The sequence below is a fragment of the Vespa velutina genome, chromosome 9 (assembly GCF_912470025.1).
Source record: "Vespa velutina chromosome 9, iVesVel2.1, whole genome shotgun sequence".
NCBI classification, from domain to species: Eukaryota; Metazoa; Arthropoda; class Insecta; order Hymenoptera; family Vespidae; genus Vespa; species Vespa velutina.
The window spans coordinates 5,478,518-5,505,652 of NC_062196.1; the positions used below are offsets into that span (position 1 = coordinate 5,478,518).

The 27,135-nt window shown below is 28.7% G+C and overlaps 3 protein-coding genes across 13 annotated transcripts; 1 reads left to right on the top strand and 2 right to left on the bottom strand.

The window, feature by feature from the left end:
• Window positions 1–326: 326 nt before the first annotated feature.
• Window positions 327–9,452, bottom strand: LOC124951609. Of its 9 annotated transcripts, none has more exons than XM_047500271.1 (12): window positions 9,061–9,452; window positions 8,838–8,911; window positions 7,011–7,340; window positions 6,542–6,775; window positions 6,284–6,472; window positions 5,799–6,209; window positions 5,234–5,701; window positions 4,304–4,591; window positions 3,486–3,947; window positions 3,262–3,398; window positions 3,053–3,171; window positions 327–2,967 (listed from the first exon to the last, which is right to left on the bottom strand). In XM_047500271.1, exons 3-12 carry the CDS (start codon window positions 7,338–7,340, stop codon window positions 908–910), a joined length of 4,698 nt encoding a protein of 1,565 aa, XP_047356227.1. In that variant the 5' UTR covers window positions 8,838–8,911; window positions 9,061–9,452; the 3' UTR covers window positions 327–907. The 9 variants fall into 9 exon arrangements, with proteins under 9 accessions (XP_047356227.1, XP_047356229.1, XP_047356236.1 ...); XM_047500273.1 differs by lacking the exon at window positions 8,838–8,911 and having other exon boundaries at window positions 9,061–9,233; window positions 9,293–9,446; XM_047500280.1 differs by lacking the exon at window positions 8,838–8,911 and having other exon boundaries at window positions 5,573–5,701.
• LOC124951610 (iduronate 2-sulfatase) lies at window positions 8,864–16,986 on the top strand. Of its 3 annotated transcripts, none has more exons than XM_047500282.1 (12): window positions 8,864–9,753; window positions 10,201–10,268; window positions 13,687–13,831; window positions 13,930–14,107; window positions 14,176–14,306; window positions 14,401–14,572; window positions 14,696–14,845; window positions 14,921–15,058; window positions 15,137–15,237; window positions 15,724–15,883; window positions 16,016–16,188; window positions 16,257–16,984. In XM_047500282.1, exons 3-12 carry the CDS (start codon window positions 13,718–13,720, stop codon window positions 16,593–16,595), a joined length of 1,656 nt encoding a protein of 551 aa, XP_047356238.1. In that variant the 5' UTR covers window positions 8,864–9,753; window positions 10,201–10,268; window positions 13,687–13,717; the 3' UTR covers window positions 16,596–16,984. The 3 variants fall into 3 exon arrangements, with proteins under 3 accessions (XP_047356238.1, XP_047356239.1, XP_047356237.1); XM_047500283.1 differs by having other exon boundaries at window positions 8,864–9,288; XM_047500281.1 differs by lacking the exons at window positions 8,864–9,753; window positions 10,201–10,268 and adding an exon at window positions 13,018–13,487 and having other exon boundaries at window positions 16,257–16,986.
• On the bottom strand, window positions 16,487–27,007 carry LOC124951616 (transcriptional regulator ATRX-like). Its single transcript, XM_047500302.1, has 23 exons — window positions 26,822–27,007; window positions 26,665–26,719; window positions 26,303–26,415; window positions 26,077–26,211; window positions 25,846–25,979; window positions 22,852–25,755; window positions 22,346–22,680; window positions 22,132–22,271; window positions 21,915–22,057; window positions 21,600–21,842; window positions 21,298–21,508; window positions 20,726–21,138; window positions 20,333–20,631; window positions 19,963–20,257; window positions 19,587–19,864; window positions 19,368–19,527; window positions 18,949–19,296; window positions 18,568–18,868; window positions 18,282–18,509; window positions 18,080–18,199; window positions 17,930–17,983; window positions 17,634–17,813; window positions 16,487–17,539 (listed from the first exon to the last, which is right to left on the bottom strand). Exons 1-23 carry the CDS (start codon window positions 26,831–26,833, stop codon window positions 17,459–17,461), a joined length of 7,182 nt encoding a protein of 2,393 aa, XP_047356258.1. The 5' UTR covers window positions 26,834–27,007; the 3' UTR covers window positions 16,487–17,458.
• Between the last annotated feature and the right edge of the window lie 128 nt (window positions 27,008–27,135).

Consider the following 27,135-nt stretch of genomic DNA (forward strand, 5'->3'; position numbering starts at 1 on the left):
TTATATATAACAAATATTATAATATAAATGTATAGAACATTCAGTTTGGCGCTCAAAAATTAAATTTAAAATTATTGATAACAGCATTTCCTGCTGTATTGTTTTAAGAATGATGTACCATCTTGTAATATAATTTGATACTATCGATACATCTGTCGGTAAAACAGTTATATATCAACATCAGAGATGAAAAAAGATTCATAGGATATACATAACAAGGTAACAAAAATATTATATCTTTGATAAAATCGTATATTTAAATTATAAATCTATAAAGCACATTTATACAAAAAAATTCAAGATCTAACCATTAAAAATAAAACATATAAGAGAAAAAATATTTTATTTTATTAATAAGTAGAAAAAATTGTACGCATTCGTACACCGAACATAACATATTTATTAGTAAGATTATTCTTAGGACAATTTTAAAGATAATAATCGTTGTTATTTACAAAAAGGTAATGGAGCGCTTATTGGTCTTTTATTGATAACAATTATTATCATTGTTTATAGATACATCAACTTTACAAACCAGCTTATAACAAAGAAATTTTGTTGCTTAATATTAAATTATAATATAAGAAAAAGAAGTATTCAAACCATTATGATGCATTCAAAATTATGCCTCTACATACGCGAGAAAAAAATTCTAGTATACATTTATGCATACTACATAAGCGTTATTTGAAATCCACGTATGTACTTCTTACATCATTTGGATCATATTTGATATGGCTAAATATAGTTTTTCTTCTTCTTCTTCTTTTTCTTCTTCTTCTTAATGAAAGAAATATGAAATTCGAGATAGATATCTTATAATCACATATGCGATAACCGTTCTATTAGATGGCACAATGGCGTTTTATCATACTTTATAAATCATTCTAGCATGATAGTAAACGATTCAAACGAAAACGCGCTGTTTGGTCTCTCCAGTATTTGGATCCACTATAACTTTTTCTTTAAAATTATTAACGTGCGACGTATTGACATTGAACGAGCTAGAATTTCCATCTGTTTGAGGAAAGAATCTTCCATCTGCATACTCTTTAAAAAGTAATTCTGTGTTTTTACCCTGCTCATCTTTCCCGTTAACAGCTACCTTTCTCATCGTCAGTGTGAGTAATTCTATGATGAGATAGGACTCGGGCTTATATAGTCGTGTGAAATGCAGTCTGATGTGATCACCCACATTTTCATCTCTCCGAGGAATATAATCGCAATGTGGGCAAGATGGCGTCATTCTTTCAATTCCGTGACGTCTTTTATGAGCATCCATAGCTTCCTTGTCGCTCGTTGAAAATGGGCAATTCTGACAACGAATCATCTCGGTGTCATTTTCGTTCGATGGCAATAGCATTCCTTTTTTCTGCATCAAAATTAAAGTTTGCTTGTCTTGATTCGAGACCTGCATTGAGTTCGTTGTCGTTGAAACCGACGTTACACCGCCGCTGCCAGCTACTGTGTTTATAGTCGATACGGAAATTGTTGTAACAGGTGTTATTGTCGTACTTGATCTAATTGTTTTACCAGAACGACAGTTTATTGTCGTATCGATGATACCATCGCTATCAATTGATATAGTATCGTCTTCTAAACGTCGTCGAGAAGCTTGTGCCTCTGCATTGGCTTGATGCTTCTTCAGATGTTGAATATAATTTGCGTAATATTTAACAGAGTAATCGCAGGTATCACATCGATATCGCTGTTTAGCACCATGTAACGTTAAGTGTACTCTATACTGTTCGCGTTTTTCGAACGCCGAAGGACACTTATGACATTTGTAACGTTTTTCCTTCAATCGACCGTTACGTAAATAACCCGGATAAACGAAATTTGGATTACCATGCATGTATACACCGAATTGTGGATCAGGTGCACATGCCGAAGAAGAATTCGGTGATGCGCTATCGCTCGTTTCATTATGTCTTCGGTGTACCACTTGATGTTTTATTAAATTTTGAGCTGTTTTGGAAGAATAATCGCATTCTGAACATTTGAAACGATTGTTCGATCCATGTAGGGTCATATGATATTCCAGAGCATCTAATTTAAAATATCGTGCTGGACACTTGGCACAGGTAAACACTTGATTACTAGCTCGTTGATTAGAGTTCCCTGCGAAAGAAGTGTTTAGGGGATACGGTGTACCTTCTGAAACTTGCACGACAATCCATGCTACGTTAATCGACGAGTCGCCGAATTCTTGATTGTTAGCCTCCACGCATGCCGTTGGAGGTGGTGGATATCTCTGCGAGTGTCCATACAAAGTCAATAGATATTTTGTTCGTTCTTGATATTCAGTAGAATGTGCTTTCTGATGAGCAAAAAGATGAGCTGGCTGGCGTGCAGCATACGAGCACCATGGGCACATGTATGCTAGCTCGGTCGAATGATAACGCAAATGTATTCTCAATTCTTTTTCGCATAGAAATCGAGCTGGACATTTACTGCAACAATGTACTAATCGTAAATCACGCAAATCTGGTTCAGCTCCCAAAATTGGCTGATATGTCAGTCCAAGTAACACCGCTAAATCATTGAGCTGTTGTGAATCGGATCGCGTTTGATCGACCAAGCAATGAACGGTACCTAAAGAGCCTGAATGCATGTTCGTATGAGCGGTCATCACTTCTCTACGCGTACAACTAAAACTACAATCCTCACAGGCAATTAGGGGCTCTTGACTTGGATAATCGACGTGCATCGTCTCGTGATCGCGAACCTCGGCACGACGAGAAGTCACGTAAGGACAGTGTCGACATTTCAGCATTTTTGTTAAGGTACAGTCTGGTCGCGATACCCACACTAATGGTGCATCGGGCAATGCACGGGTATCTAAAAGAAGAGGAGGCGGTACACTCGAACTTTTTGTTGGTACACTCGATGGGGACGATTCTTCATTCTTTGATGTAGTTGGAATATTCTTTTCCAAGGAAGTTTCTTTTTTCGAATTATTATCACCTACGATATTAGAATATTTTAATGAGATTGAGAGCTCAAATTTATTTGTAATAAAAGTACAATAAAACGTTAAAATAGGTCTTACTGTCTTCAGAATTTATAGCCTGTAACTTGGACTTTACAACAGGCATGTGAAAATCCATACTTTGCTGATGTACAACGGCCAATTCTTCTCCATGAAGTCTTGCATGTTCTAATAATTCACTAATAAAAAAAAATACTCCAAATGAAGAAAAAAATTTCAAGCTCAAATTTATAATATATGTCATTAAATTTATGATAGATTTTACTCACGCTTTTGTATTAACATAATATGGACAGAGATAACATTTAAATATTGCATTATTGTTTGGACGATGATGCATCCGATGCATTGATAAAGATTCTGTGTCTGGTGCAGAAAATGGACAATCTTCACAACCATATGTATTCTATTGATAAGAAACATTAAAAATAAATAAGTTTCGTTATATGTAGTATAAAAATCTATTCCTTAATTATATAAAAATCATGCTTACCCTTTCTTCATTGGCATTTTGATCTACAACTTCATAATGAGACTTTACGTGTAACAAAACTGTATCTTTATTAGAATCTTTATAGTTACATCGTTTACATTTCCACAGTGTACGCTTACTATCGTCGACAGTTATAGTTGTGGTAGTTGTTGATGCTGCTGTTGTTGAAGTAGAGATAGAGATATTTGTACTTTGTACATTTGCAGTATTACTTTTAAGCAAGGATTGCCCACGGTTTTTAACAGCGGCTTTTAGTGGAGGTGGATGTCTTAAAGATATAATGTTTTCATTGTGATTTTCTTCGTTTGTTATTAAAAGAGGATCAACAGCAGAAGTGAGCTCAGCAGTCTGTGAGTATTCTTTATTACTCATAATTAACAATTTAGTTGGTGGTTCACTAAAATTAACTTCTTCTATACTTCTTTCTTCCATATTTTGATCATCCCATACTTGTTGTTCAACCTGAATAAAAAACTTAAATATTTTACAAGTTCATTGGATTTATCTCTTATATAGTATAATAACATATAAATCATAAATAATAACATATAACATATAACATATAACATATAAATATAAAATCTGCAATGCGTGTTATATTTGTATATATATTTAAAAATAATATAAATATAATATATATATATATATATTCTGTTAATATCAGATTATATTTTATACTGTTTTTGATATAGCGAATTTATAACCTATTTAGTCTTTTGTATCTGCACATATATATATATTTGTGAATTATTTGTGCCACTTATTTTAATATATAAAGGCATAATTAATAATTCTGTATATGAAACAATAACTTTTACCTGTGCAAGGTATTTATTATATTTCGAATAATTTCGTCGACCTGTTTCATCAGTCATAAGTACTCTAGCAGTCAAATGCACCGGATCTTTTGCTGCTTTAAGCTTAATATGCTTTGTAATATCCCATCTCCAATTAGAACGATATGCGCAGAGAGAACACTCGAATGGTTTCCTATTTAAATGACCAACTATGTGCACGTGAAAACGACTTGCAGTGGATGCCCAAAATGGGCAATGAGGACACTTGAATACTCGTCGTCCATTTGGATGTGTAGAAGTTCCTTCGACCTAACAGAAGATATTTTACTTCTTGACTATAGTAAAGAATATTGTTGTTTATTAAACACATGAAAAGAAGCAGATAAAGCCGTCTCTTTTTTCTTTTTTTATTAAGAGCATACATAGCATATATGAACATTATTATTTCATGAAGATGAAATTGTATTTGAATCTAATGACGTACTCAGCCTCTATTCTTTTTTTAATTACAAAAAATCCAATAATGTATTAAAATAATACATATATTGTAATAGATTTGTCCAATTGGCATACCCTCTCCAGTGTACCTCTGTCTTTGGCAAATTCACTTTTCTACGACTAGATGCAGGGATTTAAAGCATATTAGCTTTTAATCAGCAGCAGTATGTTTTATATAACATATATATATATACACACATATATATATATATAGATATATATATATACATATATATATAGATATATATATATATATACATATATATATATAGATATATATACATATATACACAAGTGTATTATTAAAAGTAAAAGCTTGTAATATGGTTCTACTAATATTAAAACTTTATACTTGACCTTGAAACTGTTTTATTAAAGATAATGTAAATGATGTGAGCAGATCTTATGAGTTTCATGTAAAAGTTCATTTGTGAAACTACATCTACGCCATACCGAAGATCCAGAAGAATTGTGCCCTCCAAGACTGGTGTCCCATTCCAAATGAGAAGGAAATGTATATTCACTACTGTATGCAGCCATGCGAAGTTCCGAGCACTCAGTAACCTTCTCAAAACTACTATCAACTGATGACTCTCTGCTTGTTTGCTGACAACACTGCATGTGTACTTCAAGATCGGTTGTACTTTTGCAACGTCTCCTGCACTTAGGACAACGTGACATGCCCACAGATACGCTGAGAGCAGTGTGGTGTGTTTGTTTGTGACAAGCCAGTTCTTCCATGCTACTAGCTTTAAACGTACACCAACATTTCAGATCGTTCATGTTACTTACAGCTACCTCTGGTATCCCATTGTTCATGGCTGCTGATGTTGATAATTTTTCTTTAAGTTTATCAAAAAAGGAGGCATTTTTTCTTTCGAATGCATTTACTGCATTATTGAGATCCTTCTTTGAGCTCATCTATACATAACAAGTAACAAAACTTTATAGTAATATATTTTAGATCTATCAGTACAAATAAGTATTTAGTAAAGAACAATTAATTTAAATAACCAACCTCTTTATTCCCATATAATTTAGCCATTTCGGTATCCCTTGCAATTTGGGCAAGTTCAGGTCTTACTCTAACACGTGGTACTCTTAATAGTGTCGTTGATGTATTACTATTTAAAGTAGTATTTGATTTAATGTTAATTGGATTTAACGGAATTAACATAGGCAATGGTTTTTTGGATTTGTTCAAGGCAGCTGGTGCATGACACTCTGCCAAGTGACGCTGCATTTCAGAATCCCAAGCTGTTACAAATTGACAAGCTTTCTCTTCACATTTTAAAGCTATACAATCTGCACCTGCAAGTATACTTTTCTTATCGTCAATTGATTGATCAGAATTAAAAGATTCTTCAAGACTAATTGATGTAGTGTTTCCTGTTGTATTGATAGGTTCCCGAAAATCACTTGCACCAACCTAAGAAAAGTAATTGTACTTAGAAATGGTTCGAATTAAAAATATAAAAACAATTTGATTCATATAATTCTCACCTGATTATAACGCTTTGGACTAATACGTTCAAACGGATTACTTCTACGACTTGACATACCTACTGGAGGCTCATGATGATTCATTTCATGCACAGTTAAACTTTGTCGAATATCAGCAGTAAAATTACATGCTCTACATTGAAAAGCCCCTCCACCACCATGATTACGTGTATGTCGATCCAAATTCCACTAAAATATACACATTTATTTCATGAATATTTTTAATGTTGGATTTGGTAAATATCATAATAAACAAACCTTATATGGTGTTCTAAAATCACAGGCATCGCACTTGATCATTGGCATGGAGTGATATTTGATATGCTTTGTAAAACGTGCTCGTACATGCGTAACATAACAGCACTTAGCACAACGATAGAATCTTCGTTTTAAATGATGTACTTGATGATGAGTTTCCAGATCACGTGAAGATATTGCATCATAAGGACATATAGGACATTGATTCTCACTTGTATCATGAATGCTTTTGGTCTTTAAAGTTTCATAAAACAAGGATATTAAAAATATTAAATATATAAAACTTCATGTCAATAAGCAAGTATGGGCGTGTCAATGCAAAATTTGTCAATATATAAATTACAATAAAAATAAAATATTTATTATAATAAAGAATGAAATTTAAACCAAGATTATAAATACTTAGAGCAAAGCATTAAAGATTTGTATAGTCTACAAATCTTCATTGATTAAATTAATACATGCTTACCGTTTGTTGACTTTCCTTTTTCACTTGTTCCAAATAAATATTAACATTGGATTGATCCTTTGGAGATCCTTCACTGATATCTTTCATATTAAATAATTCTTCCGTAAAAAAAGATTGGTCATTATCATTTTGATTTTCTGTTTGATCATCAGTATTGTAAGATTCCATAATCTCCTTCTCTTCCTCATTTAGATCAACATTATCGTTTTTTGCTTCAGTTTCTATTTCATTCTCTTCAAGATCGGTCATCATTTTTTGTATTACATCTGTTTTGCCTTGCTGCTTTGGTCGAGGTCGAAGTGCCCGCAAACGAGGCGGTCTTCCTGACATCTTAAAAGAAATTCGTTTGTTCTCATGTACAATGCGACATTGCATTCTATTTACCAAAGTGAATATTTTTATTTATTCAATTTGTTTATTTATTTAATTGAAAAAATTAATTGAAAGCAATAAAGGAAAAGGATTATCACGAAGCTATATCACCTTCGATCCATACCTCTACAAGTATATTATGAGTAGACACAAAAACTCAAAGTCAAGTATTAGTCTACTTTCCCAGTTATTCGAATCATAACATTCGTAAAATCACAGCTTTATATAAAGATAAATACTTTCATTTTATCTTTTAAGTCCGAAAATATACAATCCGTAAAACAACAAAAATTGCCATCATTGATTCTTACATTGTTATCGACGGTGTATCGTGCGTGCAAATTCCGGAAGTCCCGGTATAGTATCTCGAACGCAACGAGCCGCCATTTTTTTCTCGTTAGCAATTTGGCTCAATAATAAGAAACGACGATGCCCATTTAACGACCACAATTTTAATCCATAAATGATTATTTTGAAGTATCACTGTTCACTAATCTTTCTAAACTCGTCAAAGCAGATTTTTCGAAAAGTAAAGTACTTCTAAACCTATCAAATATTTCCAAATTCGAAGAAACGTCTTACGCGCAGGATACACATCGTTAGCGGTAGTCCCACATACGCCATTTTATATTTTTCCTACACAACAACGTCCGTATTATCTTGTCACGATATAGAGATCTTTTAACTATTACATATTATCGTTTTATTTATTCCTGCCAATGTCAATTATATCACGCGAATCATAACGGAATTTAATCAGATTTTACCAAGTAACTTTACACGTAATATAATCGATGTAAAAGAAATGAATTTAATGTGACATACATATCAAATTATTAAAATTGTATTAAGGTAATTCGAATAACAAACATATATGTTATTTTATATTCGAATAATTTTACAGAAATTAATTAATTATGTAATTTAATGACTCTATTATTTTTTGATGTATCATTATATATAGTACTCGCTTGGTATACATTATTCATCGTATAAAAATTCATAACTAGAACTTTTACAAATGGGAAAATAGCAATTGAATATAATTTCATTTTCCATAATAAAAAATAAACGAAAATCAATTATTTTACTTTATCAATGCAATATAACTTTATCAATTAATTCGCGTCGCCAGAAAAGTATAAAGAATTGTAATGCTTAGTATCATATCATCAAGGTGACCAAGTATACATACGAACTTGAAACGAAAGGGTATAAAGATATCTTTTCGATGACGATGAAACGCTCGATGCATTAATTTTTACTTTGTTCTGAATAATCATAGTCTATGATCTATAAAAAATAAATTTATATTTATGAATGAACGGTTTACTTTTATCAAGGTGATTATAAAAAAAAAAAAAGAGAAAAAAAATAAAAAAAGATCTAATTTTATCGACGGCTGTTTTCGAAGGACATAATGGCGAATAGGAAAATGAAAATACAGATACGAACTTCCGGTAATGGCGATCAACTTCCGTTTCAGTCAATGAGTCTAACTTCCATTAACTTCCGGTGTCGGGGATCGTCTTCGATGGGTCGAACGGAAGAAGCCCATGTTACGTATTTTAAAAGGACAAATAGCAAAGGCGATGGCATGGAAGGAGAAGATATAATGAAATAAAAATAAAAAAGGGATTACTCGGTTACAGATCTGTTTGTTAGTTGGAAGACAAACCTTTCGGCGCCTCCGTCGTTTCAAGTAAGTTTTCTTCCAATAGAATGACAGTTCCAGTGACGACGATATGGCGATCGACGGCTCGAATACGGCATGCGATTATATCGGCCGAAGACAAATGGTCGATTTGTTCGACCGGTCGGCCGATGTAAACCGATGTTGACCGATGTAGACTAGAAGAGATGTCCGCCGAATTAACAACCGCCTGTCTGCTTATCGTCTGCATACGTACGTACAACCGTGTATGTACGATGGCGAAAGACTCGATACTCTGCGATGCTCGCTCGAGCTGACGTATCGCGCCTTCGTAGAATCCCTTCTCTCTCTCTCTCTCTCTTTCTCTCTCTATCTTTTTCGCCCTCCTCTTCTTCTCCTTCTATCTCTCTCACTCCCTCACTCCTCCCGCTCTTTTCCACCCCTTCTCTTACACCTCACTCTCTCTTTCCGTCCCCCTTCTTCCTCTTCTTCACAAGATTTCGATGGTACCGACATATATGTATATATATATTTAGTCCAATTACACACACGTTAAAAGTACCCGTAATTCCTATTGCTTTTTATATTAAGAATTTACTTATTCTTCGTTTATGATTTTTTTTTTCCAAATGGACACATCAATTTGTATACTATTATAAAACTCTTTGGAGTAGATTTAGATTAAAGTGCAAAAATTAATAGGTTAAGTCACTGAAGGTACTATTTAACAGTGTAATTAATTTAATATAGGTATATATTTTTTTATCCTTCTCAATAAAGAATATGAAGAAATATTTTTTATAATATTTCTAAATTAAATTAAATTAGTCTCGACGGGAGCGAATAATAGGAAGCGTTTATGAAATTTTGCTAAAAACGAGAACTCTTCCTCTTGCAAAGCGAATCGGCTCGTGATGCCGATGGCACGATATTGTAAGCGTGGCAGATCGGGCGCCATCTGCAATTCCTGTTTCTGGTTTCAACAACCGGGAACGTGTTCCTTTTGCCTGTGCTTTGCGTTCGATGACTACTGTTATTGCCGTTACAGACTGCCACCTATACCTAACGATATATTACTTAAAACTTGATGGAACCTTTGTAGATTAATTACAAACAAATTTTATAAATATTTTTTAAATAATTTAAAAATCTTTCCTTTTTAAGTTTCTCGCAATCAACCTTGCTACTTCAGAATGCTACTATGCAGAAAGGAGGGAGAGAAAGTCTGACGAGTATGTATAAGATAGAGGAAGAGGGAGAAAGAGAAAGGGGTTAGAAAGAAAAATATAACGATGCTTTATTTATTTTAACATATTATTTTTTAATATAATTAATTTTTCCTTCAAAAATCTTGCGTTGTATAATATTTTTCCCCTTATCATTGTTATTAACTTATTGTTTAAATTAAATAGATAACCTGATAAAGATACTTTCGAATATTTCTATAGCAACTAATTCATTACACTACTCTCAATATAATTTGTAGTTACGAAAAAATTCAATTCAAATCCATCAGCATAACTATTAATTTTTTTTTCCTAATTGAAAGGGAGAGAGAGAGAGAGAATGCTTGTTTTATAATTTTATAAAAGGATGCGTTATAAGCGTTGAATTGTTAAAGTATTTTTTCTTATACAAATATCAGTAATTCTTTTTGTTAAATATGTTTTCATGAGAATATATTTGCATGAAATCAAAAAAAAAATTATTAAAAAATCTTAATGACATAATCAATTTCTGTTAACAGCATTTATTGTACAATCACTAAAAAGTTTTGTACTGCTAAAGAAAACTAAAACCAAAACTTATTAACGATTAGTATTATTAATTTTAAGGGGCAACGAAGAAAGATTATTTATTTTTATAAATTATATAGAATGTAATATTTACAAATTTTACGTTATTTCATATAAGGATATGTGGTTTACATATATACATATATCTTAAAAGGATATTGATCATGTCATTTTCTATATTATCGATTAAAGTATTATCGATGAAATTAACAAAAATATAATATGAATAAAATATTAAGGCTGTTTATTTACTCCTGATTTCATAATGATTCATGCCAAAAATAGGTACAGGCGTAATTCATGAACAATTTTGATGATCGATGTTTCATTTTCAAATATTCTCATTTCAATCATTTTTTTTCGAAAAAAATACCTTTATTTCTTTTTTTAAAAGTCGATTAAAAAATAGTGTTTCTTCGAGAATAATTTATTCATAAAAATAAAACTCTTTCAAAAATTCGAAAAATCATGTTCTTCCTCATTCATTTTTAAAATGAGATCTTGTCCATCAAAATCATTCAAGAATGACGTCTGGACTCGCTGTTGATGTAAACATTTGTGTGACATTTTAATAAAAAAATGTTTTGTATAGTGGCGCCCATTGAATTTTGCGGCAAAAGAGAAGAAGCTGCTATCCTCACTACTAATTTCCATATGAACGCTAAAGTGGTATATGATTTGTTTCCGGAAAGTAGACAATTGCTTCCTTGTTGTTGCATAAATCAATGTTCAGATTTTCTGATCTATACCAAACGTAAAGAAATGTATTTCGTCATGCTCATACGGAAAATAAATAATTTACTTATTCAAGTATTTTAATTAACATTCGACTAATGATCCTATGATAAAAATAACCAAATACGTATTCAGTCGTTCATGTTAATGTATCTTAGGGATGATATATTATTTTGGAATAATTTCATAATTATTTAAATGATGTACAGTATATATGAAGTAAGTATATACAATATACTAATATTTCAACAATAATATACATTTGTTTAAACATTACATAGCTCGTAACACGTGTTAAATATAAAATAATTAAAATTAAATATTTAAACGTATTTACATTTTGATTTCTGCAGGTTCTAGACTACATTTAATATTAACGAAAACAAACGTACGATTGACTTTGACATTTATCGATCCAGTCTTCTTTCACATTCCAACGAGGGAACATCAAAGCACTCTCTTTCCAAACGTTTAAGACAAATAATTAATACTTTTGATAATTTTATAATTATTTAAATGACGTATAATGTACACGGAGTACAATAAATTAATATTTAAAAAATAGTACATTAGTTTGAACATTACATGATTCGTAATACGTGTTAAAGATGAAATAATTTCAATTTAATGTTTTAATATAAAAATTTCAACCAGTCGGCCATTGTAAATCTATAATATCAATGAAAACAAACAGTCGACCGACTTTAATAGTTATATAATTTATTATATATATAATAAATTCTCTTTTGTATTCCAACGAAATGAATCAAAATTCTCTCTCTCTCTCTCTCTCTCTCTCTCTCTCTCTCTCTCTCTCTCTCCAAGCGATTACTTCTAAATAATTAAAATTTTTGATTATTTTACATTTATTTAAACATTATATAGAATATGCGTATAATATAAGTGTGTAGTAACAGCACATTGTAGAGTTAGGATTTTCAGCAATTAATATATTAATTAATATACGTTTATCCTCTATACTTCCTCGATCTTTATTTAAATTAGGATCAAGAATTTTTTATTTTCTTTTACTTTTCTTTTTTTTAAAAAAAACAAATGCAAATTCTAATTCTAAAATGAAAAGCATCTTAAATTTTACATATTATTACTAACATATTTCGGTAGATAAATAGATTAAATATAATAGAATTCTAAAATAATTACTGAGATAAGCACTGAAAAATTCTTATTTCTATATTATTCTTATTTATTATCATTATTGATTTTCATTTATTTTTATTTATTTTTATTTAAGTTTTTCAGATTAAATATTATAATTTTCTATTTTATATACTTATCTTCGTTATCATATCCACATATTACAAAATTCAAAATATTCATCAGTGATTTTCTTTCTTTAACTATTTGTATAAATTTAACTAGAAATAAAATGTATGAAATTCGTATAATTAATAAATTCTTTTTAATTAATATAATTTAGCATATAGTTTTTTCTTACTTTTATCAGTGTACTACTATTTGAACTACATACAAAAATTTTCTGTCACATACTAATGCTATTGTTAGGTTATGCATGAAAGGGGTTTAACTTCCATAAGCTTATATATCGATATAATAGGTGCATAATGAGGACATTAGTTTCCCTAATACATTTGTAGTTTATATTTTATGCATACTTGTCGCTGAAGTCGCATACGTATGAGTAATAGGTGGTGAACAGCCTTAATATCATGATACGTATATATTATGTGTAACATTTTAACTCGATCGATATAATTGATTGTATTAGTAAAGTTTTAAAATAATTAATAATGACATTAATTAAACAGATATGTCTATTAATAAAAATTAAAGTTGAAGAATAATTTGATGAAAGTCATACGTATGACATAATATATTTTAAAATAAAATGCATGATAATAGTGAAAGTTACTTTTCACGCGCGACGTTTCTTCTAATGTAATTTTGTGGATATTTTTAAATATGTGTGAATGTGTGTCATATATGTTATATCTAAAAATAAAAATATTTTAAATCGTTTCGTTCAAATTTAAAATATATATATATATAAAGAAATAAAATCTTAAACGTTTTAATAAATTGAAATAATATTATCAATGTTGTTTCTTTTATTTTGGATTATTACATTATCATGCAGGAGTGTTGCAAAACCAAACTTTCTTTTGATAATGATTGATGATTTAAGAACAACACTAGGATGTTATGGGGATCACAATTCATATACACCAAATATAGATCATTTAGCAAAACAGGGCATAATTTTTTCTCAGGCATATGCGCAGGTCAGATAAAATATTCCTTGATATTAATTAATAACTCTCAATCTTTGTTTTTTTTATACATAATATTTATTATATAAATGATTGTGTTTCATTCATAGCAAGCTTTATGTGCACCTAGTAGAAATTCAATATTAACTAGCAGAAGACCGGATACATTACAGTTGTATGATTTTTATAGCTATTGGAGGGATACAGTTGGTAATTTTACAACATTACCAGAATATTTAAAAAATAATGGATATAATACTATGTCTGTAGGAAAGATATTTCATCCAGGTAAAATGATATTTTTGTTATTGAAAGTTTATTTCAAAAATTTGTACGTTGAATTGTAATATTTATAGGTATCAGTTCTAATAATTCTGATGATAGTCCTTATTCTTGGAGTGAAAAACCTTTTCATCCTTATACAAATCGTTACAAGAATGCACCAGTTTGTCAAACTACCAAAAATTCACTTCCTGCACAAAATCTTGTAAATGTTATATATCTTATTATCTTATTAAGATAATTAGATTTAATTATCTTATGATATGTTATCTCTATATTGCTTCAATATATTTTTGTAGGTATGTCCAGTAGATTTAAAATTTATGCCGAATCAAACATTACCAGATATTGAAATATTAAACAAAGCCAAGAGATACATACACATGCATAAAAATGATGTTAAGCCATTTTTTTTAGCTGTTGGATTTCAGAAACCACATATTCCCTTAAAATACCCTAAAAAATACTTAAGTAAAAAGTACATTTTTATATTATGTAGATATATATACATATATATAGAAAAATACATTTATATTAATAATGATCCTTAAGATATTATATTAGCTAAATAAATAATACTAAAATCAATTTCAGAATATCATCCATTAGAAAAATTTAAAGTTCCTAAGCCATATGCTTGGCCAAATAATACTGATAGTGTTGCATATAATCCATGGATAGATCTTCGCAAAAGAAAGGATATACAAAGATTACATTTAAAATTCCCATGGGAAAAAATACCAGGTATAAAAGATATAAATTATTTTTCTTTTATATATTAATTCAAGATTTAAAATATCCATTTTTTTTGTTAACTAGAGAATTTTGCCAAGTTGATTATACAATCATATTATGGAGCTGTATCTTATATCGATGACATTATTGGCAAGCTTATATATCAATTGCATATTTCTAAGATCTTGAAAAAAACTGTGATCATATTAACTTCTGATCATGGTAAACAATGGTAGATTATTATAGATGCATGATTATTATAGTTTAAATCATTACAAAACAATCTTTTTCATTATGTAGGTTGGTCTTTAGGAGAACATGCAGAATGGGGAAAATATAGTAACTTCGATGTCTCAGTACATGTACCTCTAATAATATCGATACCTTTTATGACATTTAAGGTATGTAATTTTGATGTTTCTTTCATAAAATAAGAAATTTCAGTATTTCTCTTTCATAATTTCATTTAGTAATCTCAGTTGGTAACATTATCAACAGCGTTTATCAACTATTATTACCAACAGATGGTACTGTCATATTTTTAGATACAACGTACATCATATTATCATTTTATTTCTTTATTATATTTATGAATTTTTCATGCTTATGTTTATAATTAAATAAAAAAATACACCGTTTTTTAAGGTACTATCATTTCAACAAAATTAACATCATTCTATAATGATTTTTTATCGGTTACGCAAGTAATTAAATATATATATATATATATAATTATTATTATTATTATTATTATTATTATTATTATTATTATCATCTTCGATATTAACTTTTTGATTATATTAAAAAGAATGATGCTACTTAATACAAAATAGTAATATCTTTATATATGAACTAAATAAATTAATAGAGTATTATATTTATTTAAGAAAACTACGGAACAGTTTACTGAATATAATGCAAATACGATTAATAAGTTTAAATTCGAATATAAAGGGTATACAAATTTAAGGTATGCTCGGATTAAAAACAAAGGAAATAAAAAAAATGTTACATTTTTAAAACATATAGATACTTTTACAAAAACAGGTAATTCAGAAAAATTGTATAAAAGTATTAATAATTATATATTTAAAACAATTTTTTTTTTTATAAATGTTTATTACCGTAAGTAATTACAAGTATTACAAATATAAAAAAGGTTGTTCCTTTTTTTTGTAGATGCTATTGTAGAACTGGTTGATATTTTTCCTACAATTGCCGAATTAGCGGGAATTCCAGTACCAATTTGTTCAAATATAGAAAAGAATTGTGATAATAACTGCAAATATCCATCAGTGTGTACAGAAGGAATTAGTCTTTTACCACTTATCAGAACTATATTGAATAAAAAAGTAAGGATGGGTTACATCGTTAATTATTATAAATTTTATTTATATAATAATTTTATTTTTTATATTAGATAATACCATGGAAGAAAGCAGCATTCAGTCAATATCCAAGACCAGGTATAAAACCTACATTACATCCAAACAGTGATGAACCGCATTTGAAAGAAATAACTATTATGGGATACAGTGTGAAATCACATGAGTATAGATACACCGCGTGGATACCATTTATATCAGAAAATAAAACAGCCAATTGGAAAATTATCATTAGTGAAGAATTATATAATCACAATTATGATTCAGCAGAATATTTCAATTTAGCAAGATCTCCAGACTTCTTAAAAAAAAAAATTGAATTAAGAACATTACTTCAAGATGGTTGGAGAAAAGCCTTACCAAATTATATTTAATTATATGAAAATTGTTGAGAAAATATCCTAATAGATCTGCTTCAAAAACAAGATCCAAAAATAAATATTCTTTTTTGCTTCATGTTACAGAAATTAGAATAAATATAATATATCCTTGTGTATACGTTGTTATATAAATATTTAAATCTAATAGGAATATATGTAATATCATATGTAAGTGAAATACATAAAATGATTGCGAAAGTGAATACATAAAGTTTTTTTATGTAACGTATTATATTGTTAAAATCAATAAAATAAACTAAATTTAAATGGGATAACTAAAAATCTAGTTTATTTCATTATACATTTAGAAAACTATTACTCATTCCATGCAATATTTGTCGTTTTAACTATGGATTATAACTCTACGCAAATTTTCGATACGTAATACTTTTACAAATAAAAATTTACTTAATGACAAAAAGCAATAAAAAATGTATAAGGATTATTAATACTTTATGTTAAATATTTCATTAATATAATATGACAGCTTCCATTATAAAGATTCTATTCAAAGAATCAAACTTTTATATTCGATTAATGTTCATTTATACACAGCATATGAAAATGTACATCAATTATTGATGTATTATTATATATGAGCCAATTATTATTCCTTTAGGATAATTAATTTCTTAAAAAATTAAAACTCATTAAATTTCTTACATAACATTATAAAAAAATGCAGAAGTTCCCATTAATCGGTAATTTCTATTGGAAAAGTAAATCAAGACAATTAATATTAATGTATATTTATATAAAAAAATTAAATCAAAAGAATTAGTTTGATTCTTTGAAATACATACTGAAGAATATAGTTTAACTATCAGAAAGACAATTATAACATATTATTTTAAAGATCATTCCTCTTGTTCCTTACTTGTTGGAACTGTTGAAGTTTTTGCAGAAGTATCAGCTGTATTTGTTGAATCTATTGTAATCTATATTATTTTAAAAAATAACAAAATAATATTTATTAATAAAAATAGATTCGAGACGATATAAATTGTTTGAAAATTGATATTCATTTATTACCTGAGCAATGTCAGTTCTAGGTTGAACATTACTGGTTGAAGCTTTTGGATAAGCATACGGATTGATTACTCTAACTGGATTCTTTAATGGAGGATTAGATACATTTGTGTAAGTGTTGTTTGTCCCATAAATCATTTGTTGATTTTGTAGTAATTGTTGTCTCAATAAATTCTGATTCATCTATACATTAAACACAATAAAAAAATTATTAACAAATTGATTGTACTTGATTTAGAATATATTTCTTTTAAACTTTCTAAGTCAATTATTATATTTCAATAAAAATAAGAACTTACTGCAGCAGACATATTAGTTGTACCTAATGGCGTAGTGATTTTCTGTTGTACGTTCTATTAATTTAATTATAATATTAAAATATTTTCTTATTAATATATTATAAGAACAATGATCTCACATATACATACGCTGGCACGTAATATGCCTACCTGCGTGATAATAGGATTTCTGCTAGGTTGAACCATAGCTTGTTGTTCCCAATAATTGTACATATCCACCAAGGCTCGAGCTGTCATAAATTTACGTTGTTCTGGCGTTGCATTAGGATACTGAAATTTTATTTAATATTAATACTAGTCATATACAATACATATTCATATAGAAAGATATTATTTTATTTTGTCCTCTTACGTCTTTTTCGATCAGTTTTTGTAGATTTTCATAATCATTACTTTGTGTAGTATTATTTAGTGCCATATTTTGACGATTCAGATTAGCTATCATATTATTGTACTGTTGTAACAAGATATTATTTTGATAAGCTGTCGTCATCATTGCATTGGGTGGCGGACCTTTTTTCTCTTCTTCATATTCTAGCCAAGCCTGTTTCCTTTCCTCTTCGTCTAATTCTTCATCAGCCTAGAAACATGTGTAAAAAATAAAAAAGAAATTGACCTCATATCGATTGTACTTTTACCTTATTCTCCAATAAGGAATCATGCTCATGATAGTTTTCAACTAAATCCTTGTATTTTAAAAAAATTTCCGCCAACAATCTATCCTTTGGTAAATTTAGAGTAGGTTTGTCAGTATTAGTATGTGGTTCAAATTTATATAATTCATTCAGGGCGTTATGACTGTAATGACGTTCTATTTGTTGCTCATCCACAACACGACAGGAAAGTGATAATTTTGTGACTTGACGATTATATATTTTTTCTTCCATTGTACCCGCTGCGAGAAATCGGTATACATAACATGGCTTCTTTTGACCAAATCTACATTTAAAATAGAAAAATATAAGATCATATTATTACATATAAAAATTATTGAATGTAATAATTGGAAAGAATAGTACCTGTACACTCTGAATATACTTTGTATATCGTGTGATGGATTCCAACTTGCATCGAATATAATTACTCGATTAGCAGCAGTTAAATTTATACCCAAACCTCCAGCTCGCGTTGATATAAGAAATAATCTTCCCCTTGTATTGCTAGCTCTATTAAATATCTTACACCAAGCGCTTCTATTTTCTGCAGATGTTTGTCCATCTAATCTGAAATAATCTAAACCTAAAGACCAACTTCCCGTATGTCCTTCTAATTTCTCTGATATTATATTGTTTTGTTCCGCTTCGTCTATTTGAGAAAGGAACTGTTCGATCAAGGTTAAAGAGTATAAAGATTGAGAGAACACCAACCTAAAAATATTAATATGAATATGGCATGTTTCAAAAGAAAAGAAAAAAAAAAAAATGAATAATAAACGTACACTTTATCACCAATTTTTTCACATTCTTTTAAAATACCAAACAATAGAACGAGTTTGGTAGAAATCCTCATGTCATCAAAGTGTTCAGGCTGTACAAATTGTGACCACCATTCTTCCTTTTCTGTTACTATTTCCACTGATTCTGGCTCTGAGTCATCTTCTTAAACAAAAATTAGCTTAAGTGTAAATGATACACAATGTTCTCATGATAAAACTTACCATATGCATTACTTCGAGTTTTTCGTTTTCGAACAGGAGATGAAGAATGTATAGATTGAACATCACTATCGCTATTGCTGCTGGTACTACTAGTTGTCTCTTCCTCATCTGAGACAACGAAATTTTTTAAAGATCCTTCTGAATCACTGGCATATCGTTTCTTTTCGTTCGCCTTTTCAACTTTTTCTGCATTTAATCGCAAAACTACAGGATGAGTCCATATTCTTTGCAATGCTTGAAAATCTGGGAATAGGGTACCTTTCATACCGCTAAGATGTCTAATAAAAATATAATATTATCAAAGTTATTTTACAATAGTAATCAGATGAGTATATATTTTTAAATATTACATTAATATATGTTAATATCGATATACCTTGCCAAATTATCCAAATAGTATTGGTATAATTTGATTTGTACATCTGTGAGTCTAACAAAAATAACATATTCTTGTTTTGGCGGTAAAAAGGGCGTTAGCACGGAATAATCAAATCTTTGAATACTTCCTTGTAACAATTTGTGTAATACATGAGCACGTTTTTTCATTAATTTGACATCATATTCTGTGGAATTGTCAAATTGTCCATTTGTTATAGGATTTACGAATCTGTTTAAGAATTCTCGTTTTGTTCCCAAAAGATTGGGTTTAACGAATTGAACCATGCAATGATCTGAAAAATATTATGTTTTATCTTATTATATTATAAAGTTAAATAATTTTAATTTATGTAAATATGAATTATTACATTCTATTAAATTATTCTGTAATGGCGTTCCAGTAAGCACAATACGTCTAAGCGTTTTCACTTGTTTCATGCATTTACTAATTGCAGTATCTTCGTTCTTCAATAAATGTCCCTCATCGCATACTATAAGATCTGGACCAGGATCGATCAAGCATTTTAATATCGCCTCTTTCATGTGTTTTCGAACATTTTTATTTAGACGAGTAAGATTACGGAACATTTCATATCCAATAATTAATACACCACCATTTTTATGCCACTGTTGAAGTTGATACTTCCTTTCAAAATTTTTTTTACATCTTAAAGTAAAAAACGGTATAAGATTAAATAATATTATTATTAAACTTAGAATAGTATGTTATATATAAAAAATATGATCTATAAGAGGCTTACTTTGTTAATTCAAATGTATCAATATCTCCATTCTCTACATCTTTTAGCCACATATCAAATTCATTAACCCAATTAAGAACAGTACTAAGAGGACAAACTACTAAGATAGTTTTTACTCCTGTTTCTTCATGGCTTAAAAGAGTATGTGATAAAGTAATTACTTGTAGAGTCTTTCCAAGTCCCATGCAATGAGCAATAATGCAACCTGATCCAGAAGTAGTTTTTATTCTTTCCAAAGACTCAAAGCATGCATCCCACATAAATTTAATTCCTTCTGCTTGATGTGGTTTCAAACGTTTTACCAAATCCTTATGTACACTTATAAGTTCTTCCTTTGTATTAGGATCAAAATCCAATACTAATTTCTCTACTTTCTCTTCACCAGCTAATCGTATTTCATACATCTCATTGTACTAAAATCAATGTTATAATACATATAAAATATATATTAGTATGTTATATATTATTTATAATACAGAGTGTTTTTGTCAAATTGCCGATAATTCTAATGATTTTTCAGTGAATTGCTTAAATATTTATATTACTGTATATATATATAAACAAGTACATACGAGTTTCTGGCGTTCCATAATACGTTTCAATCTTTCCTCTTCTTCTTTAGCTGCTTGTTTTGTATCCTCAGCTACTTGTTTATCCTTTAGAACTTTGCGAATATTTTTTCTTCCACTTTTACTTGATGTACCTTGTGAGTTAGTAATTTTGTCACTATCACTGTTGCTATCACTTGATACATTTTTTATCCGTCTTCTTTTCGGTTTTTGCCTGAGAAATTGCAGAAAAAGCAAGACAATAAGATTTTTGACAATTGTGTATATATATCTTGTTAAATATATATGTATATATATATATATACTTGGTTCCTGCAACTGATGATTCTGTGTCAGATGATTTTTTGGCATTTTGTTTTTGTTTCTTTTTTTGTTTTTCATCACTGCTATCATCAGAGTCACTCAATATCATTACTTCACTTGAACTACTACTAAGATTAGATTCTGTATCTGTATTTACTTCTTTTACATCTGAATCAGAATCGAAAATTCTTCTATTCTTCTTTCTTTTATGTTCACTAGTCTTCTTTTTGATACTAATATTATCTCTAGAATAAAGTTATATTGTTTATATTTTAAGATATAATTTTCAACATAAAAATTACAAGAAATTTAATTACTTATCACTATCTTCTTCCTTTATTTTTAATTTATTTTGCGATTTTTCCCATTTTTCTCGTTCTTTTTCAGATTCACTATCAGATATTTTCATTGTTAATATTTTATTTCGTCTCCACTTACTTTTTCGTTTTTTCTGCTTTTTCTGTTAATTAGTATTTTTTTTATATGTATTATGTACATTTAAATTATTTTACAACATTAAGATTATGCAGTTACCTTCTCTTCTGTTGATAATTCTTCGTTCTCTGTTTTAATAACCTCTTTTTTTATTTCTTTTTGTTTGATACTTTTATCTTTCTCATTTAATTCCTCTTCCTCTTTATCCGATATAGTTGATTGTTGTTCTTTATTGTCATCTGCATTTATAGTTGGTTATAAAACAGTATAATAAATTAATAATACATCAAACAATATCATTAAAAGATCTTACCTAAGTTTGAATCAGACGAATTTAATAGTAAATCTTTTGCAATTTTATCAGCTTCTAACATCAGATCATCATTAGTTAAAATAGCAGAATGACTTTCTATTGCAGAATTTAAATTTTGTTCATTATTATCAGAATCATCTTCTGCATTTACAGAAACATCTCCATCTTGTACCTTCTTTAAATGATCCATTAAAGAATCTTCTTCTTCTTCTTCTTCAATTAATGATTTTTTGGTTTTTAAGGATTGTAAAGATTTTGGCAATTTGTTGTCTTCCTTTGACGCAACAGAGCTTCTTTTCTTATGTGGTTTTTCCAGTGTATCCAGATTTATAAGCCTATGCAAGACCATTCAAATGAGATTACATATAATATCAAAAATATAATAACAAATTAATTAATTATTTATTATAATGTGCACAAGTAGAAATTTAATTTGAATAGAATAATAAAAATAATATATAACACGAGATATTATTGAAAAGATGTGTTAAGTGTTAAGTAAATACCTTTTGATTTTTTTATTATTTTGGTGTTCTTTTGATTTTTGCAATGCATCCTTATACTGATTTAAGATATGATCCTGTAATATTTCTATTTGTACATGACATGTCATTCTCAATTTCTTATCATTCATATAATGATAATTCTTATGTAATTGAAGTCTTCTCCTCTTTACTCTAGACCCTACTGATGAATCTGATTCTAAATCATAATTACGTTTTTGAGCTCCATCTCTTTTATTAGACTTATTATTATTTATTTGCGTTTTTGATTTATGTAATTCATCAGATTTTGTACTTTCATTATCAAATGTTGTTGATTCCATTTTAAGAGAATCTGTATCTTGAAGTTCTGTGTTGATTTCAGTTTCTTTATTGAATGATGAAGGAATGGAATCATTTGAATCAGATTCCAAAAGAGCATTTTTAATACATTCTTCGATTTTATCATTATTTTCTTCATCTAAAAAGTTTGTTTCTTCGGAAGAGCTTCTTTTTAGTGTACGATTTTCACTATTTTGTTGTTTAACATTATCTAATGTAAGTTCCATGATAGATGCACTTTTGTTCAAATTAGGTGAAATTATTGTACTGCTATCACTTTCATTATCATTATGTTTCTTCCCTTTATTTACTTGTAATTCATTTTGGTTAATTGAATGTAATGAATCTTCTGATTTATCACATACTTTTGTTGAATCAAAAGGTACATCAGAAATATTAGAAGCATCAGAATCTAATTCACTGGAAACTTGTTTTATGAGTGTTTCTATTACTTGTTCTTGAGAAGAATCGACTTCAGATTTTTGGGAGGGATATTCATTATATTGAGTTTTTTCTGATTCACTGCTAGATTTACTCGATTCATATAATTTTTGTGTTTCCTGCTGAAATATACTTACATTATCCTGTTCTTCTTCTCTCAATGGATCAAGTTCTTTTTCATTTAACAATAGTGTGTCTTCTTTTGCTGCATTACATTCTGTATTAGAAGTTTCATTGTTTTCTTTTTGAATATCATTAGTATCTAAATCATGGGTATCTTTATTTGTTACTATTGTTGTATTAGATTTACTGACTTCATTATCTAATTCCAAACTGCTTTCAAATATATCATTTAATGAATCATTTATGATTGGACATGTATCATTAGAGGATATTGCAGTTATAAGTTTATTTGAAATATCTGGAGATATTTTACCTTCATTATCTTTATTTTCCAATTCTTTTTTGGAAGTATCACATTTTGTAATATTACTATCCATACAGTTCCCTGTTAAGACATTCTGAGGATCATCATTTTCTATGCATGTTTCATCATTAATATTACATTTTACTACTGCATTATCTGATAATTTAAGCAAATTTTTCCTACCCTGTTGTTTACCTAATATTGGTGATACATTCTGGCTAATTCTTGACTCTACAGAGTCTACAATATTATCGGTTGCATCTTTAGATGTTAAAGATTTACTGCTTGAAGAACATTGATCATCTTTTTCAGAAACAGGAATTTCATTTTCACACATATTATTTTCTATTTCTGTTGTCTCCAGATTAAAAGTTTCATTTCCTGAAAAAATTTCACTATCACAATCTGATACAATTTCACACTTACTATTATCCTTATTAATCGTATCACTGGATTTCCTTTTATGAGGTTTCTTGTTTATTAATATTGTATCATCTTCTGAACTTTCATGTTCTTCTTCTCCTTCTTCTTTAATTGATGATATAAATGTCTTGTAAAAATTCATTAAATGTTTCTCATAACTACTGAATTCCGTCATTAATTTATTAATAGTACTTTTTGATTTATATATAATCTTATTTGCATCTTCCATATACATGGGCTTTCTTTTACATTTATTTTCAATATGCTGGGCTTGTAATTCAAATACTGAACATTGTTGTTTTAATTCATCTAAAATTTCTATAATATTTGACTTCAAATATTTATATTGTTGCTTATTAATAATATTCTTTTTTGATGATGTGTTATGAATCTTTTTATTTTGTTTTTTGCGCAATAAGTCATAATTGCTACGAACTAATTTTGTCCTTTGAAATTCTCTACCAGAGCTAGAATTAGTATCAATTTCAATGGAAGATTGTGATATTAAATCTTGTACATTTTTCTTGTCTTGTTCATCAGGTTGTTTCATATAACACTTTTTCTTGTTACTTTTATTAAAAAGCATTTTGCATTTTTTTCGATTACTTTCCATATTTTCCTCATCAGATTCAGAATCAGAGTTCATTTTTGCACTTTTATTATCATGACATGCTACATTATGTCTAAGTTTAATACTTGGGAGTGATTCACTTTGTTCATTATCAGAACTACTGCATGATGAAGTTACTGTTTTATCTTTGCTTTTTTTCTCCATGTATGTGTCCAATACTTTTAATGACTTCGTTTTAGTTAAATCATCCGAACTTAAATTACGTGTATTTTCTAAATGTATTTTCTTTTGCTGTTGATTCTTAATAGTTTTAAAAGTCTTATGTTGGACTTCAAGTTTTGTATCACTAGTACTATCATCTTTATGAGATACTTTCATTTTACAGCTTTTTTGAAGATTCTTTAGTGAAGATTCTTTCTTGGGGGGGGCTTCGTTATCACTTGAATTACTTGAGGAAGTTGTACTACATAATCTATTTAAAGTCCGACTTTTGGATGTAGTACTTTTCTTTGCTGTCATATTACTTTCCCCTTTTTCAATGGACTTCTGATAAAGAGATCTATTTTCTGTAGAACCTTTATCAAATCCTTCTTCCTCTTCGTCATCGCATATTGATTGTAGAGCTTTCTGCATTTTTTTAACTTGTATGGTTTGATATCTTTTATGTGGTAATACAGAATCGTGTCTTCTGAATTCACTCCGTACAGTTGTTTTCTTATTTCTTCTAAAATAGAATGTCAGATTTATATACATGCAACTATTCTTTTGAAATTATAAATATGCAATGTAATCTATTATTATTATAAATATTTACTTGGCTAGACAATCCATAATAGAAGCACAAACTGCTCGTAGCTCCCACAATGGTTTAGGTTCACAAATGAAGCATTTCCAGTTGTTTTTTTCAATATCCAAAAGAGACAAAGGTGCATTTCTCTTTATGCATCGCTACAAATGAAATAATTAAAATAATTAAATAATTAATAACTATTTGTAGCAGAATATATACCTTTGTTTAAAATATATCATTGGTATTTAAACTTACTTTACAAAATGCAAATATGCAATTAGATGATCCACATATATATAGATTTTTCTCATGAGCACATAAGCGACAATACTTATCTACATGATCCTCATCAGAAGAGAAATCTATATTATTACAATGGTCCCAGCATTTCTAATAAAACAAATTTAACATCATTAAAAATAATAATATCATATATTATAGTATAACATAATATTAAATGATATCCTTTAATTAATCTTACTTCACATAACAAAGTACCTATTACAGGATGGGTAAAAATTTTTCCAGGTTCTACAATTACTTTATTTCCACAAGAAGTACACGTTATTGGTCTATTCTTGATAATCCTGATATCTAAAATTAAAATTCATATATATATATATATATATATATATATATATATATATATATATATATATATATTATAGTCTGTTGAATGAAACTATCAAATCTTAAAATGATGCATTTCTATCATCATTTGTATGATCATGTTTTGTTTTTACACATATAAAGTTATCGCGTAAGACCGACAGATAATTTAAATTTAATATTTTAGTTTATAAATGAAAGAAAGAGAGATTAAAGTTAAAAGTATTTATTTACCATGATAGTGTTCGGTGCGGTATGCAAGTTCGCGTGATGATGTTTTTACAATCAGCTATAAACAAATCATGTATATATATATATATATATATACACATATATATATATATATAAGATTTCGTTCTATCGCTAAAGGTTAATTAAATTAATTAGATACCTCTTTAACCATTCTAGTAGTTTTAATAATTTGCTTTAATCACGAATAAAGAACATTATAATAATGAAAATATATAAAACGTTCAATTAATAGATAATTTATGCACAAAACCACATAATACTTTCACCACAATTGTTTGCAACCATCTTGCGATTCCATGTTGGACCTTTTTTTAAATAAGGTTAACCTTTTACGCATGCGTGAATGCGCAATAATGTAACGCTAGTATGAAATATTTTTTGTTTGCAGGATGTTAAAAAAAAAAAACCGATTGTAATGCAAATACTAAAAATAGATTATAAAGTATTATTTAA